Genomic DNA, 16,394 nt, shown 5'->3' on the forward strand with positions numbered 1-16,394 from the left:
GAGATATTTAGGACCATGGTCCTAAACTGTTCCCGCCATCGCCCTAAACTGTTCCCGCCATGCAATAGTTTACTCACCATGCACATATCTCCATACCCGGTGTCCTGAGATGAATGGTTCTGGGCGTGGGTTCGGGTGGACCATGGTCCCAAGCAACATTTTCGTAGGGGCTAGACCAAGGTGGCGCATGTTGATACGACCGCAAGCTATGGCCTAGGGGAGGGCATGTTGATGCGACGAGCAGCTGGCGCTGGACATGTTTATTCCCGAGGACGCCCGGCTTATTCTGGAGATCCCGTGTTACAAGATGTTGTTGATGTACTTCATTGCTTGCCACGTTGACAAGCATACAAATTGAAGGTCCGGAGAAATGTCATGGCCAATGGCATGAGCTCAAGTAAGTTTGATAATTACCGATGGAAGCGTATATGGAGAATACCGCGCACGGGGGGGGGGGGGGGGGGGGGGGGGGGTGGTCTTGCTTCCATTCTATGCACATGAAATTTGTTCCAATTAAATGCTAAACTAAAGCTGGCACCTGAATCGTCAAATGCAAGTGTACAACTATTCACTTCTCACTGAGCAAATCTGAGTCTCCATTGATACTGATAGGATAGGAAGACTGAACATAATCATAGGCTCTTATTTTCTATAATCACTGGTAGGATAGGAAGATTGAATGAAGTGCATTTTCTTATTTCTGTTCTAGCTATCTAGAACACCATCTCTTGCGTTTTGAAGACACCTGGTAAATCAAACTTAATGTATGTACTGAAATCGCTTTGATCAAGAAGGGAAGCAGCACTTATTATTATTTCCAACCACGTAAATCAACTGTATTACCATTTAAGTGTTTATTGCAGGAAGAAGAGAGCACGAAGGACAATAAAACAGAAACGGTGAGATGCACACAGACACACAATGTAAGCAAAGATCATTAAGCAGGCAAGCTTGCTTAACATGCTTCCTGGAAAGCAAATGACAAATGAACCAAGAGGCAAGTATTAACTAATCGAAGCAAGCCAATGTATCTTCATCATCCCAGTTGGCGAATTGTGTCCAGAAATTATATAATAGAGGAGAATTGGCAAACTAAATGATTAACTCCTCTTACAGGTCTACTTCCCAGATGATCAGTGCACGCTATGTAGATGGTTGATCTCCAGGTGAAGCCGAAGAACCTTCAGCAAATGGCCCATTCGTGCATCTCAGCAACCGGGACACACTTCTAGATACCTGTGGAGCAATCAATGTCATTAATCAAACTAGTCTGTACTGTCCATTCATGGAAAAGCGAACTTATACATTCTGACATTTTTTTTTATGATTCAAACATCAACTATCAGCTTAACCATTGTGGCAATCGTACCTACCAAAAACTCCAAAGTTGAATCATCTCAGCATTATTGTAAAAACATAGCAATATAAGCAGAGAATAACAACAGAAAGTGTAGAAGACAGTCAATTTGTAGTGCCACGGCTTCAACTTCTATTGTTATCACATTCACATCTTCAAGTTCTTTACATCATCTGATCTCAGTAAAACAAGTGATCGTGGCTGTTCAGATATAAACAAATATATAGCCTGAAGATATAAACAAATATATAGCCTTTAAGCTTCTAACTATGCATACATAGGATAAATCTATTTGATATTTAAGTTACTTCAAGTTAGTTTTTAATGAAGTTGTCTCCTACTGTTATGTATCTCATCTTCTAAAAGAGAACTTCACCGCTACACTAAACTCATCAGAAACTTTCCTAGCTCTGACTTGAACCACAATGTCCAATGGTAATGTTAATAAAAATATGCGAATATTAAGAACAACTTGGCATCATATATGTTTACAATACAGCAGAACGATGCCATCACATCGTCTGGGTATAGAAACAGAACTGTTCATGTATCTCACCTTGAGAAAAACTGTACTGCATCAATGCACTAGCACTACCATTAAAATTTTCAACTTGGCCACAGAAACAGAACTGGTGGCATCAGCTAAACTGGACATCACAAGCTAATATTTTTGCAGATCATAAGAATTACATAAACACCACCACACAACCATTGGGACAGAACACAACGGAACAAAACTGGTATGTATTGAAGAGATCATATCAAGCAGCAAAAGAATAATTGATACGACACTACTTAAATTGTTAGTTTAACATGAAAGGAAGTGAAAGGCATTCCATCAACCAATTATCAAAAGGTAACTTGGTTTTGTTATACCGGGAGTGCAAAGGCATGGATATTACCTGCACCATAGACACTTTCAAATGGATAGCAGCAACACCGCACTTTGGTGTCGAAAAGTTTTTTGAACTGCAATTGCTCAAGCTTGAGCGTGAAGAGGCTGGTAGTGGTCTTCAGGAGCACCAAATGAGATTCCTCAGCAAACCCTTGTATAATTACAACATCCCTTGGATCCAGAGAAAGTAGCTTGTCCAGTTCAATAGTTGTTCCAATCCCCCATGACGCAACACCATGCAAGTCAGTGTTCCTCTTCCATAACTGGGCAGTGAGGCCTGACACATAGAGTATACCCAGCTTACCATCATTTGCCTGCATGAGTTTGGGCCACATGACACCAGAAAAATACTCTGGCATCCGTATCACGGCCAGGCTCTCCCTCTCCAAATCAAACTCGAGGATATGCGACGAAGTTCCAGAAAGTATCCAATAAAGAGCATGCCCAACCAGCACAGCGGGCTCCATAGTAACATAGGTGACAAATAAGTCGCTGGATTCGGATGTAACCGGTGCTGTGATGAGATTGCCCCACAACCTGGTCTCTGATGAGTAAACGCGGGCGACCGCTTGTCCGTCTTGTATCGCTACCAAGACAACCTGGAAGTGGACGTCCGCGGCAGATGAGCGGAACACCGCCCCGTTGATCACGTACTTGGTCACATCCAACCCCGGCGGATCCGCTATGTAGTGCTTGTGGCCTGTGACGGGATCCCACACCATGAACTGCTGCCGTGTCTTGTCGAAGACTAATACGAGGCCATGGCGGCACCCGAGGAACCAGAGGTCGCCGCGGTCGGACGGCAAGGAGAGGCGCCCGGGCGGAACGCGATCGGGGGCCTCAAGAGCAGGCTCGAAGGATATGCCTTCGGCACCTTTGTGGAAGCAGCCGAGGAGTGGAGGGTTGCGGCGGTGGTGGAGGTGGAAGCGGCGGGAGAAGGCTGGATCGGAGGCGAGGCTGCGCCAGCGCTTGCAGACGAAGGAGGCGCGGGGGAGGGAGGACGGGAGCGGGGGGAGGCGGAGGAGGATCTCGGCGAGCAGGTTGTCGTCGTCCAGCGGCCCCGCCGCCACCGCCGCCGGCAACATCTCGGGCTCCTCACAACTCATGGCTCATGCGGCAGGGGGGGATGGTGAAGCAGCCGCCACGCTGGGATGACCTAAAGCGACACGGCCAAGGGCCAACAGGAGAGACACTGTGATTAATTAAGCCCACTGGAAGAAGAAAGCCCACGAACACACCTCCCTATGGACCAACAACGAGGCCCGGCACGCTCAGGGCACACACGATTTACCTTTTTATTTTTACTTTTTGTGTGCCTTTTCAGTTCTAAGATCCCACTTGCTTTAACCTTTGTGGTTCCGGAAAATTGTCTGACCTTTGTGGGATATATATGTATTTTCAGCTTGAAACTTGAAGATATGTTTGCGGATCATTCATCGATAAATCAGAGTTGTAGTGCCGTCAATCGCAATTGTGTTTTTTCTGGCCACTTTAGGGTTTCCTTTCTTTCAGTGGAGTGTGTAGCATACACGGCATGACTTTGCGTCCCAACATTCTCATTTCTGAAGCAAAAAACCCTCATTCGATTTCTAATATTTTGCCTCAGTTTCCAAAGCTCAATTTTAGTAGATTGGTACTGCTGATAGATAACGAAAACTTTCGTTTTTAGTACTAGACTAGAGAATCTTGCTTAGATGGACATGACCCTTGCCTCCTAAACTAAGGTCGGCACGTGACTTCTCCATAGCCAAGTCTTCGATCGACTGCCGGGTAGTGTAATACTTCAGTTCTCACTCTGCTAGTTGTTAATTTGTACCGTATAACGTTTCCTAAAAAAAAATTTGTACCGTATCACGCATAACTGCACAAGACCTATAATAAGCAGATTTGGAGCTTTTCCTATACCGAATCAGAAGACTGGTAGAATCACAAGACTGAATGAACTCTTCTTTCTGTTCTAGACCTTTTCTTATATACTCGTATTTTTGTATGGCTGCTAGTGGCCTAATGCATTGTGTGGTTGTTATTTGTGTCAACTTCAGTGTTAGTACAATCTAGTATAAATCAGTGCATTGTGTGGCCTGATGCTGTATGGATTGTGCATGGTATATGGCCTGATGGCTGTTACTCGAGTCAACATTCAGACTGTTGTTGCTTACTTGCTATAGGCTTTGGACACATTACTTTTGGTCTCGATATTTTAGGAATATATGAAATTTTGGAAAACGAAACTACCCGAGCTGAAAGAGCTGAAATACCCTGACCTGAGGAGGATTTTTGGGGATGTGGTAAAAGGAACTCCGACTGGGTGGAAGATCATTGATGGAGAGAACTGCAAGAAAAAGTAATGAAGAGAAGCAAAGGCAAGCCTCTTGGATTTCGTGCTTGATTTCCTTTTTCTTTTCTCTTCTAACAAACAATGCCAATCTACAGTGTGTGCAAGTAGTGGTGACTTTGCATGTTTCTTATACTGTAACCCATACCGAAAGTTTATCGACATGATAATGACAGCATTAATCAAAGTGCTTATAACTACTATAGGAATAATCTAGAGAGGAAATAACCACTACTCTGCAAGGAAGGGGAGGGCCTAGCTAGTTGGTTCCCATGGAGTAAACTCCCCATACTTGTGCCGGAGTGCCCTATCTTTCCTTTATAGTTTTCGGTCAGTATATCAGTACATCAACATTCCAAACATGCATGCATGATAAAGCATTGCTTCCGTTGCTAATGGCCGAAACGCTTGCTATGCAGAAACAGATAGTATCAGCCAGGAAGGTGTAAGTCAACACTCATTAGCGAACATCAGATAAAATTCGATAGACACACAAAATGGACATAAGCAAAGTACGACGACAAATCTCCTGACCAGATACAACACATAATGATCGTCAGGCAGGCAGGCAAGCTTGCTTGGAAAGCATAAGACAGATGTACCACAAATACAAAATAAACCAAAGGAAGTCTCTTCATCATGCCACTTGGCTAATTGTGTCTAGACATTAGATAACAGAGGGAAGTTAGCACTGGACGATTAAACCTACGATTTTCCACTTCCCAGTTGACTAGTGCATGCAGCGTAGAGGATTGATTCCCGTGTGAAGGATACAAAATGAAGAAGACACATCGGAGAAGCTAGTTTCTGCATCGCAGCAACCAGAATACCATTTTAGGTACCTGTGGATCAATCAATGTCATTAGTCAAACCATTTTGTACTATTCACCCAGGGGAAAGACATTGAAGCTATGCAACTACACAACATTTTATGATTCAAACAGTAAACATTAGCTTCGTCATAAGGAAATTATATAAAAACACCAAGTTGAATCATCTCGGCATTACTGGGAAGAAAACAGCAATAGAAACATATGTTATTAGTAGGTAATTCGTGGGGTAGTGGCACACTTTAAACTTCTACTCCCTCCATTTCTAAATATAATCCCCTTTAGAGATTTCAATACAGACTACGTACGGATGTATATAGACATATTTTAGAGTGTAGATTCACTCATTTTGCTCCGTATGTAGTCCATATTGGAATCTCTAAAAGGTCTTATATTTAGGAAAGAAGCAAGTACTATTAGCACATTCTCCAGTATTTTCTCCATCTGCTCTCAATAGAGGCCAACAGACCAACCGTTCAGAACTTTAGATACCTCCTAGGCCCCTACACAAGCATAATTTAGTTCAATTATTATACAACGAATTTGTCAATCTTGGATACAGAAGCAGAATTTGTGACAAAAACTAAGCTAAACCAGACACCACAAGGATTTTTTTCCCAGATCATAAGAATTACATAAACACAACACCAACATGGGGAAAGAACACTAACGAACGCCATTGGTATATGTTGAAGTGATCAAGCAGCAAAGGAAAAATTGGGACAGAACACTACAGCACAAGATCACTATATGTTGAAGAGATATCAAATTTCAAATTAATTGTACCTCTAGCATAGACACTTTCAAATGGGTGATGATGAACCCTGTTGCTGGGTACGTCAAGTTTCCTGAATTGCAATGACTCAAGCTGGACCGTGAAGACACCATCAGCCGCCAACAGGATCACCACATTATTTTCCTCTGCAAACCCTATTACCCTAAGGGGCCTCCTTCTCTCCTTCTCTGAATTCAGGGAAAGTAGCTTATCCAATTCAACAGTTCTTCCCATCCCCCATGATGCAATACCATCATAATCAGTTTTCCTCTTCCACAATTTGGCGGTAAAGCCTGACACAGAGAGTAAACCCAGCCCGCCACCCTCAGCCCGCATAAGCGTGAAGTCAATCTTCGCTTCAGATATATCCACAGGCACTTGTATCACACCTAAGCTCTGCCTCTCCAAATCAAACTCGAGAATAGTATAGGAACCAACAGCAAGACGCCAGTAAAGGGAATTCCCAACCAGCACAGCCGGCATGCCCAACAAAGACATGGTGTAATAGGAATAAAGATTCCTATATTCCTTGGATGGAATCGATGTAAAGATGATATTACCCCATAAGCCAGTCTCTGAGCAGTAAACGCAGACAATGGCTCGTGTATTTTGATCGTCGGCCTCTAACAAGACCACCTGGAAGTGGTGGTCCTCGTCGGCTGCACGAAGCACAGCCCCCTGGATCGGGTTTGCAATCACATTGAACCAATGGGGAATGGCAATGTGGTGCTGGTCGCCGGTGACGGGATCCCACACAATGACTCGCCTCTTCCATTTGTTGGAGATGAGCACGAGGCCATGGCAGCAGCCGAGGACAGAGCAGAGCAATCTGTGGTCGAGCTGCAAGGAGAAGCGTCCGGCGGGGACACGATCGGGGGAATCCATGGAAGGTGTGAAGGAGATGCCTTTCGGGTCGTGGGTGAAGCAGCCGATAAGGGGAGGGCTGTGTCGGTGGTGGCGGCGGAAGCGACGGACGAAGCCGGGGTCGGAGACGAGGAGGAGCCAGCGCTTGCAGACGGCGGATGCGCGGGGGAGTGAGGAAGGCTCCGGGGGGAGGCGGAGGAGGATCTCCGAGAGGAGGTCGTCGTCTTCCAGCGGCCCAGCCACCGGCAAGGGGGCACGGCGGCGGCGGCGGCTGGCCGTCATCTCGGCCTCTAGGGTTGTGGTGGACTCGAACCCTCAGGCCAGTGAACTGCGGGATGGTGACACTGGAGTGAAGCAGCCCAGTGTGGCAGCCATCAAGTGCGATGCAAGCGATGAAGCCCAACACGTTTTTCTCTGAACAAAAGGCCGAGATAATTCAATTCGGAGCCCGGCTCATCTAGAATCCCTAAAAAAAATCTACAGCCAATGGACAATAAAATAGCAGATTTTTTTTAATAAAATATCTAACTTTTTTTTGTTATCCAAGAAGCTCAAAGGCATGATATTTATGCAGTATTTCAAGGTGTTTGGACATTTGAGGCGCTCATGGAAAAAAATAGACAAAATCAGCTGCAAATAGTGTTGTTTTCAAAAGTTTCTCACACACCCGAAATTTGTCTTTTTTGCCATGAGCTTTTCGTATGTCAAAACTTCCCAAATTTTGCACAGGCACCACACACTTGAGCATCTGGCACCATAAAAAAATAATCGGATGATTTTAAATTGTTTTGCGATTTAAAATGATTTTACCGTTTACACCCTGACTCATCTGGGCCTGGGTGCAGAATAGTCGCACTCGAGATAACTTGGAATTCCTATGTATTCTGGAAAATCCTTAGGGTTGTATATTAAATAAAATCATGTAGCTGGATAATGGGAGTAACGACATAGGAGACTAGTGTGGACCTTTCCACGACAGTTGGGAAGGTCATCCTGCCTGTGGTTTCCGTTTGTCGACAGCCTCGATACATGTCATTGCCATCCTCGGCTCCAGTTGTCGCTCGACGTGGATCAAATCAGACATGAGATGTTATCATTGGTATTTTTTGCTCGCCGATGGTTTGCAAATGGTGAAATGTTATCAGTAATGGACCATGGAGGACTTTTATCGGCAATTTTCTTCAAAACCACGAGTGGCGGGATTAGGGGGTCAGTGATGGCCTAATCTATGGGAGTGTTTATTTTGATCGGTGAATGAAACAATTCCTAAGATTTTTTTCCTACGGGGAACGAAGCAATTATGGGTTTCAGGTGGCATAGTACGAACACTGAAAAGACTGAGAATCAGACATATTAAACAAAATCAGGGGAAAATGAACACATTTAAGTGCCACATTGGAAGGCGGTACGCCGTTGTAATTTGTTTTTACTTTTTGGCAAGCTGGTTGTACTACAATTGGAGTACTTTGTAAAGCGCACAAGGCACGAAACAAGTCCGAAACCAAATTTAGCAGATTAGAATGGATTCATCGAGGTGGACTCGGCCTTCATTGTGGCCAAACTCAACGTAACTGCTCAGCTAGGACTAGAGATCAAGGGTTAGGTGGTGACTAAATACAAGAACTCCATGTAGAGACATGCAACTACAACCAAGTTCCCCTAGGCAAAATTAGCACAACCAACGCGTTGCCCTATTACTAGATACCATCTTTACCTCTTTATCTTTATCTTTACCTAATGATAATAAAAGGGCTATTGCTTCTTACCAACGTAATTTCGTCCGTTTTCTTTTTTGAAGGCAAAGCAAAGCTTTATAGATTAACGGCGCTCGGACATATCCCCGAGACACAAGCAGCCACAGCGGGCGGTACATTAGAGTTCCACTCCATACAAACACTATGTCAGCACATACCGCCGATCTGGGCTAATTCATGTGCTGCAGAATTTGCAGTGCCCCTACATGGGATCACGCTACATTTCGAGAACCACATCTTGAACTGGAACTTCAGATCTTCAATGATCGCAGCATACTGTGAGGAATCAGCTATTCGGACGTTCATAGCATCAGCTAGCAACCGCGAGTCAGTTTCAAAAACGACCCGTGTGGCACCCAGCTACGTCGCAGTCGTGATTGCCGCCGCCAACGCGTTAACTTTGGCCCCAAACGCATCCAATGCTTGGTCCTGGCGCCCAGCGCGAGCAACCACCACTCGGCCATTGATATCACGAGCCACCACACCCCATCCACTAATGAACTGTCCAGGAGTGAATGCCCCATCAAGATTAAATTTGAGCATATCAGCTTCAGGTGGCCGCCATTTCCCCAAGGGCGTTCTTTGCTTCTCTGGTGCAAACACTTGTTCATACTCCATTGCAGTACTTCCGACCCGCCTTAGACCTCCGGAACCTGCAACGGCAACTGTCCTTCACGGATTTTGTTGCGCTGGTTCCACCATTGCCACCAGAAGATTATAATTAGGACCCTTTTCTTCTCGTCCAACTCCCAGAGCTGGTCTAGCATCGCATGTACACCTGTGATCTTTTCCAGCCGCATGCGTTCTTTTTCCAGTCCTAGTTCACGCCACACTTCTTTAGCCCATTTGCACTTGACGAAGAGGTGTCCACCATCCTCTTTCCCATTACCGCAAAAGAAGCAGCAAGCTTTCTCTAGCTGTACTCCTCTCGTCTCCAAGTTTAGACAAAGGGCCAGAGCTTCGTGTTTTATACGCCATACGAAGCACAGCCCCCTGGATCGGGTTTGCAATCACATTGAACCAATGGGGAATGGCAATGTGGTGCTGGTCGCCGGTGACGGGATCCCACACAACGACTCGCCTCTTCCATTTGTTGGAGATGAGCATGAGGCCATGGCAGCAGCCGAGGACAGAGCAGAGCAATCTGTGGTCGAGCTGCAAGGAGAAGCGTCCGGCGGGGACACGATCGGGGGAATCCATGGAAGGTGTGAAGGAGATGCCTTTCGGGTCGTGGGTGAAGCAGCCGATAAGGGGAGGGCTGTGTCGGTGGTGGCGGCGGAAGCGACGGACGAAGCCGGGGTCGGAGACGAGGAGGAGCCAGCGCTTGCAGACGGCGGATGCGCGGGGGAGTGAGGAAGGCTCCGGGGGGAGGCGGAGGAGGATCTCCGAGAGGAGGTCGTCGTCTTCCAGCGGCCCAGCCACCGGCAAGGGGGCACGGCGGCGGCGGCGGCTGGCCGTCATCTCGGCCTCTAGGGTTGTGGTGGACTCGAACCCTCAGGCCAGTGAACTGCGGGATGGTGACACTGGAGTGAAGCAGCCCAGTGTGGCAGCCATCAAGTGCGATGCAAGCGATGAAGCCCAACACGTTTTTCTCTGAACAAAAGGCCGAGATAATTCAATTCGGAGCCCGGCTCATCTAGAATCCCTAAAAAAAATCTACAGCCAATGGACAATAAAATAGCAGATTTTTTTTAATAAAATATCTAACTTTTTTTTGTTATCCAAGAAGCTCAAAGGCATGATATTTATGCAGTATTTCAAGGTGTTTGGACATTTGAGGCGCTCATGGAAAAAAATAGACAAAATCAGCTGCAAATAGTGTTGTTTTCAAAAGTTTCTCACACACCCGAAATTTGTCTTTTTTGCCATGAGCTTTTCGTATGTCAAAACTTCCCAAATTTTGCACAGGCACCACGCACTTGAGCATCTGGCACCATAAAAAAATAATCGGATGATTTTAAATTGTTTTGCGATTTAAAATGATTTTACCGTTCACACCCTGACTCATCTGGGCCTGGGTGCAGAATAGTCGCACTCGAGATAACTTGGAATTCCTATGTATTCTGGAAAATCCTTAGGGTTGTATATTAAATAAAATCATGTAGCTGGATAATGGGAGTAACGACATAGGAGACTAGTGTGGACCTTTCCACGACAGTTGGGAAGGTCATCCTGCCTGTGGTTTCCGTTTGTCGACAGCCTCGATACATGTCATTGCCATCCTCGGCTCCAGTTGTCGCTCGACGTGGATCAAATCAGACATGAGATGTTATCATTGGTATTTTTTGCTCGCCGATGGTTTGCAAATGGTGAAATGTTATCAGTAATGGACCATGGAGGACTTTTATCGGCAATTTTCTTCAAAACCACGAGTGGCGGGATTAGGGGGTCAGTGATGGCCTAATCTATGGGAGTGTTTATTTTGATCGGTGAATGAAACAATTCCTAAGATTTTTTTCCTACGGGGAACGAAGCAATTATGGGTTTCAGGTGGCATAGTACGAACACTGAAAAGACTGAGAATCAGACATATTAAACAAAATCAGGGGAAAATGAACACATTTAAGTGCCACATTGGAAGGCGGTACGCCGTTGTAATTTGTTTTTACTTTTTGGCAAGCTGGTTGTACTACAATTGGAGTACTTTGTAAAGCGCACAAGGCACGAAACAAGTCCGAAACCAAATTTAGCAGATTAGAATGGATTCATCGAGGTGGACTCGGCCTTCATTGTGGCCAAACTCAACGTAACTGCTCAGCTAGGACTAGAGATCAAGGGTTAGGTGGTGACTAAATACAAGAACTCCATGTAGAGACATGCAACTACAACCAAGTTCCCCTAGGCAAAATTAGCACAACCAACGCGTTGCCCTATTACTAGATACCATCTTTACCTCTTTATCTTTATCTTTACCTAATGATAATAAAAGGGCTATTGCTTCTTACCAACGTAATTTCGTCCGTTTTCTTTTTTGAAGGCAAAGCAAAGCTTTATAGATTAACGGCGCTCGGACATATCCCCCGAGACACAAGCAGCCACAGCGGGCGGTACATTAGAGTTCCACTCCATACAAACACTATGTCAGCACATACCGCCGATCTGGGCTAATTCATGTGCTGCAGAATTTGCAGTGCCCCTACATGGGATCACGCTACATTTCGAGAACCACATCTTGAACTGGAACTTCAGATCTTCAATGATCGCAGCATACTGTGAGGAATCAGCTATTCGGACGTTCATAGCATCAGCTAGCAACCGCGAGTCAGTTTCAAAAACGACCCGTGTGGCACCCAGCTACGTCGCAGTCGTGATTGCCGCCGCCAACGCGTTAACTTTGGCCCCAAACGCATCCAATGCTTGGTCCTGGCGCCCAGCGCGAGCAACCACCACTCGGCCATTGATATCACGAGCCACCACACCCCATCCACTAATGAACTGTCCAGGAGTGAATGCCCCATCAAGATTAAATTTGAGCATATCAGCTTCAGGTGGCCGCCATTTCCCCAAGGGCGTTCTTTGCTTCTCTGGTGCAAACACTTGTTCATACTCCATTGCAGTACTTCCGACCCGCCTTAGACCTCCGGAACCTGCAACGGCAACTGTCCTTCACGGATTTTGTTGCGCTGGTTCCACCATTGCCACCAGAAGATTATAATTAGGACCCTTTTCTTCTCGTCCAACTCCCAGAGCTGGTCTAGCATCGCATGTACACCTGTGATCTTTTCCAGCCGCATGCGTTCTTTTTCCAGTCCTAGTTCACGCCACACTTCTTTAGCCCATTTGCACTTGACGAAGAGGTGTCCACCATCCTCTTTCCCATTACCGCAAAAGAAGCAGCAAGCTTTCTCTAGCTGTACTCCTCTCGTCTCCAAGTTTAGACAAAGGGCCAGAGCTTCGTGTTTTATACGCCATACGAAGCACAGCCCCCTGGATCGGGTTTGCAATCACATTGAACCAATGGGGAATGGCAATGTGGTGCTGGTCGCCGGTGACGGGATCCCACACAACGATTCGCCTCTTCCATTTGTTGGAGATGAGCATGAGGCCATGGCAGCAGCCGAGGACAGAGCAGAGCAATCTGTGGTCGAGCTGCAAGGAGAAGCGTCCGGCGGGGACACGATCGGGGGAATCCATGGAAGGTGTGAAGGAGATGCCTTTCGGGTCGTGGGTGAAGCAGCCGATAAGGGAAGGGCTGTGTCGGTGGTGGCGGCGGAAGCGACGGACGAAGCCGGGGTCGGAGACGAGGAGGAGCCAGCGCTTGCAGACGGCGGATGCGCGGGGGAGTGAGGAAGGCTCCGGGGGGAGGCGGAGGAGGATCTCCGAGAGGAGGTCGTCGTCTTCCAGCGGCCCAGCCACCGGCAAGGGGGCACGGCGGCGGCGGCGGCTGGCCGTCATCTCGGCCTCTAGGGTTGTGGTGGACTCGAACCCTCAGGCCAGTGAACTGCGGGATGGTGACACTGGAGTGAAGCAGCCCAGTGTGGCAGCCATCAAGTGCGATGCAAGCGATGAAGCCCAACACGTTTTTCTCTGAACAAAAGGCCGAGATAATTCAATTCGGAGCCCGGCTCATCTAGAATCCCTAAAAAAAATCTACAGCCAATGGACAATAAAATAGCAGATTTTTTTTAATAAAATATCTAACTTTTTTTTGTTATCCAAGAAGCTCAAAGGCATGATATTTATGCAGTATTTCAAGGTGTTTGGACATTTGAGGCGCTCATGGAAAAAAATAGACAAAATCAGCTGCAAATAGTGTTGTTTTCAAAAGTTTCTCACACACCCGAAATTTGTCTTTTTTGCCATGAGCTTTTCGTATGTCAAAACTTCCCAAATTTTGCACAGGCACCACGCACTTGAGCATCTGGCACCATAAAAAAATAATCGGATGATTTTAAATTGTTTTGCGATTTAAAATGATTTTACCGTTCACACCCTGACTCATCTGGGCCTGGGTGCAGAATAGTCGCACTCGAGATAACTTGGAATTCCTATGTATTCTGGAAAATCCTTAGGGTTGTATATTAAATAAAATCATGTAGCTGGATAATGGGAGTAACGACATAGGAGACTAGTGTGGACCTTTCCACGACAGTTGGGAAGGTCATCCCGCCTGTGGTTTCCGTTTGTCGACAGCCTCGATACATGTCATTGCCATCCTCGGCTCCAGTTGTCGCTCGACGTGGATCAAATCAGACATGAGATGTTATCATTGGTATTTTTTGCTCGCCGATGGTTTGCAAATGGTGAAATGTTATCAGTAATGGACCATGGAGGACTTTTATCGGCAATTTTCTTCAAAACCACGAGTGGCGGGATTAGGGGGTCAGTGATGGCCTAATCTATGGGAGTGTTTATTTTGATCGGTGAATGAAACAATTCCTAAGATTTTTTTCCTACGGGGAACGAAGCAATTATGGGTTTCAGGTGGCATAGTACGAACACTGAAAAGACTGAGAATCAGACATATTAAACAAAATCAGGGGAAAATGAACACATTTAAGTGCCACATTGGAAGGCGGTACGCCGTTGTAATTTGTTTTTACTTTTTGGCAAGCTGGTTGTACTACAATTGGAGTACTTTGTAAAGCGCACAAGGCACGAAACAAGTCCGAAACCAAATTTAGCAGATTAGAATGGATTCATCGAGGTGGACTCGGCCTTCATTGTGGCCAAACTCAACGTAACTGCTCAGCTAGGACTAGAGATCAAGGGTTAGGTGGTGACTAAATACAAGAACTCCATGTAGAGACATGCAACTACAACCAAGTTCCCCTAGGCAAAATTAGCACAACCAACGCGTTGCCCTATTACTAGATACCATCTTTACCTCTTTATCTTTATCTTTACCTAATGATAATAAAAGGGCTATTGCTTCTTACCAACGTAATTTCGTCCGTTTTCTTTTTTGAAGGCAAAGCAAAGCTTTATAGATTAACGGCGCTCGGACATATCCCCCGAGACACAAGCAGCCACAGCGGGCGGTACATTAGAGTTCCACTCCATACAAACACTATGTCAGCACATACCGCCGATCTGGGCTAATTCATGTGCTGCAGAATTTGCAGTGCCCCTACATGGGATCACGCTACATTTCGAGAACCACATCTTGAACTGGAACTTCAGATCTTCAATGATCGCAGCATACTGTGAGGAATCAGCTATTCGGACGTTCATAGCATCAGCTAGCAACCGCGAGTCAGTTTCAAAAACGACCCGTGTGGCACCCAGCTACGTCGCAGTCGTGATTGCCGCCGCCAACGCGTTAACTTTGGCCCCAAACGCATCCAATGCTTGGTCCTGGCGCCCAGCGCGAGCAACCACCACTCGGCCATTGATATCACGAGCCACCACACCCCATCCACTAATGAACTGTCCAGGAGTGAATGCCCCATCAAGATTAAATTTGAGCATATCAGCTTCAGGTGGCCGCCATTTCCCCAAGGGCGTTCTTTGCTTCTCTGGTGCAAACACTTGTTCATACTCCATTGCAGTACTTCCGACCCGCCTTAGACCTCCGGAACCTGCAACGGCAACTGTCCTTCACGGATTTTGTTGCGCTGGTTCCACCATTGCCACCAGAAGATTATAATTAGGACCCTTTTCTTCTCGTCCAACTCCCAGAGCTGGTCTAGCATCGCATGTACACCTGTGATCTTTTCCAGCCGCATGCGTTCTTTTTCCAGTCCTAGTTCACGCCACACTTCTTTAGCCCATTTGCACTTGACGAAGAGGTGTCCACCATCCTCTTTCCCATTACCGCAAAAGAAGCAGCAAGCTTTCTCTAGCTGTACTCCTCTCGTCTCCAAGTTTAGACAAAGGGCCAGAGCTTCGTGTTTTATACGCCATACGAAGCACAGCCCCCTGGATCGGGTTTGCAATCACATTGAACCAATGGGGAATGGCAATGTGGTGCTGGTCGCCGGTGACGGGATCCCACACAACGACTCGCCTCTTCCATTTGTTGGAGATGAGCATGAGGCCATGGCAGCAGCCGAGGACAGAGCAGAGCAATCTGTGGTCGAGCTGCAAGGAGAAGCGTCCGGCGGGGACACGATCGGGGGAATCCATGGAAGGTGTGAAGGAGATGCCTTTCGGGTCGTGGGTGAAGCAGCCGATAAGGGGAGGGCTGTGTCGGTGGTGGCGGCGGAAGCGACGGACGAAGCCGGGGTCGGAGACGAGGAGGAGCCAGCGCTTGCAGACGGCGGATGCGCGGGGGAGTGAGGAAGGCTCCGGGGGGAGGCGGAGGAGGATCTCCGAGAGGAGGTCGTCGTCTTCCAGCGGCCCAGCCACCGGCAAGGGGGCACGGCGGCGGCGGCGGCTGGCCGTCATCTCGGCCTCTAGGGTTGTGGTGGACTCGAACCCTCAGGCCAGTGAACTGCGGGATGGTGACACTGGAGTGAAGCAGCCCAGTGTGGCAGCCATCAAGTGCGATGCAAGCGATGAAGCCCAACACGTTTTTCTCTGAACAAAAGGCCGAGATAATTCAATTCGGAGCCCGGCTCATCTAGAATCCCTAAAAAAAATCTACAGCCAATGGACAATAAAATAGCAGATTTTTTTTAATAAAATATCTAACTTTTTTTT

The 16,394-nt window shown here is 46.7% G+C and overlaps 5 protein-coding genes across 5 annotated transcripts; all 5 read right to left on the reverse strand.

Moving 5' to 3' along the window:
- Positions 1 to 924: 924 nt before the first annotated feature.
- On the reverse strand, positions 925 to 3,379 carry LOC109752235 (uncharacterized). The gene is made up of 2 exons (XM_020311140.4): positions 2,260 to 3,379; positions 925 to 1,236 (listed from the first exon to the last, which is right to left on the reverse strand). Exons 1-2 carry the CDS (start codon positions 3,356 to 3,358, stop codon positions 1,229 to 1,231), a joined length of 1,107 nt encoding a protein of 368 aa, XP_020166729.1. The 5' UTR covers positions 3,359 to 3,379; the 3' UTR covers positions 925 to 1,228.
- A 1,668-nt stretch (positions 3,380 to 5,047) lies between these two features.
- LOC120967327 (F-box protein At5g07610-like) lies at positions 5,048 to 7,385 on the reverse strand. Its single transcript, XM_040393915.3, has 2 exons — positions 6,204 to 7,385; positions 5,048 to 5,429 (listed from the first exon to the last, which is right to left on the reverse strand). Exons 1-2 carry the CDS (start codon positions 7,336 to 7,338, stop codon positions 5,422 to 5,424), a joined length of 1,143 nt encoding a protein of 380 aa, XP_040249849.1. The 5' UTR covers positions 7,339 to 7,385; the 3' UTR covers positions 5,048 to 5,421.
- Positions 7,386 to 9,695: 2,310 nt separating this feature from the next.
- LOC109752238 (putative F-box/kelch-repeat protein At3g17540) lies at positions 9,696 to 10,271 on the reverse strand. Its single transcript, XM_020311142.3, has one exon. It carries the CDS (start codon positions 10,269 to 10,271, stop codon positions 9,696 to 9,698), a length of 576 nt encoding a protein of 191 aa, XP_020166731.3.
- Positions 10,272 to 12,629: 2,358 nt separating this feature from the next.
- On the reverse strand, positions 12,630 to 13,205 carry LOC141025757 (putative F-box/kelch-repeat protein At3g17540). The gene has a single exon (XM_073501676.1). The coding sequence runs from the start codon at positions 13,203 to 13,205 to the stop codon at positions 12,630 to 12,632; it is 576 nt and encodes a 191-aa protein (XP_073357777.1).
- A 2,358-nt stretch (positions 13,206 to 15,563) lies between these two features.
- Positions 15,564 to 16,139, reverse strand: LOC141025758 (putative F-box/kelch-repeat protein At3g17540). Its single transcript, XM_073501677.1, has one exon. The coding sequence runs from the start codon at positions 16,137 to 16,139 to the stop codon at positions 15,564 to 15,566; it is 576 nt and encodes a 191-aa protein (XP_073357778.1).
- Between the last annotated feature and the right edge of the window lie 255 nt (positions 16,140 to 16,394).

Source organism: Aegilops tauschii, chromosome 6 (assembly GCF_002575655.3).
Source record: "Aegilops tauschii subsp. strangulata cultivar AL8/78 chromosome 6, Aet v6.0, whole genome shotgun sequence".
NCBI lineage: Eukaryota > Viridiplantae > Streptophyta > Magnoliopsida > Poales > Poaceae > Aegilops > Aegilops tauschii.

Excerpts from the sequence above, each read along its gene's own strand:
- LOC109752235 (XM_020311140.4), bottom strand. The coding sequence starts at position 3,358 with ATGAGTTGTGAGGAGCCCGAGATGTTGCCGGCGGCGGTGGCGGCGGGG.
- LOC120967327 (XM_040393915.3), bottom strand. The coding sequence starts at position 7,338 with ATGACGGCCAGCCGCCGCCGCCGCCGTGCCCCCTTGCCGGTGGCTGGG.
- LOC109752238 (XM_020311142.3), bottom strand. The coding sequence starts at position 10,271 with ATGACGGCCAGCCGCCGCCGCCGCCGTGCCCCCTTGCCGGTGGCTGGG.
- LOC141025757 (XM_073501676.1), bottom strand. The coding sequence starts at position 13,205 with ATGACGGCCAGCCGCCGCCGCCGCCGTGCCCCCTTGCCGGTGGCTGGG.
- LOC141025758 (XM_073501677.1), bottom strand. The coding sequence starts at position 16,139 with ATGACGGCCAGCCGCCGCCGCCGCCGTGCCCCCTTGCCGGTGGCTGGG.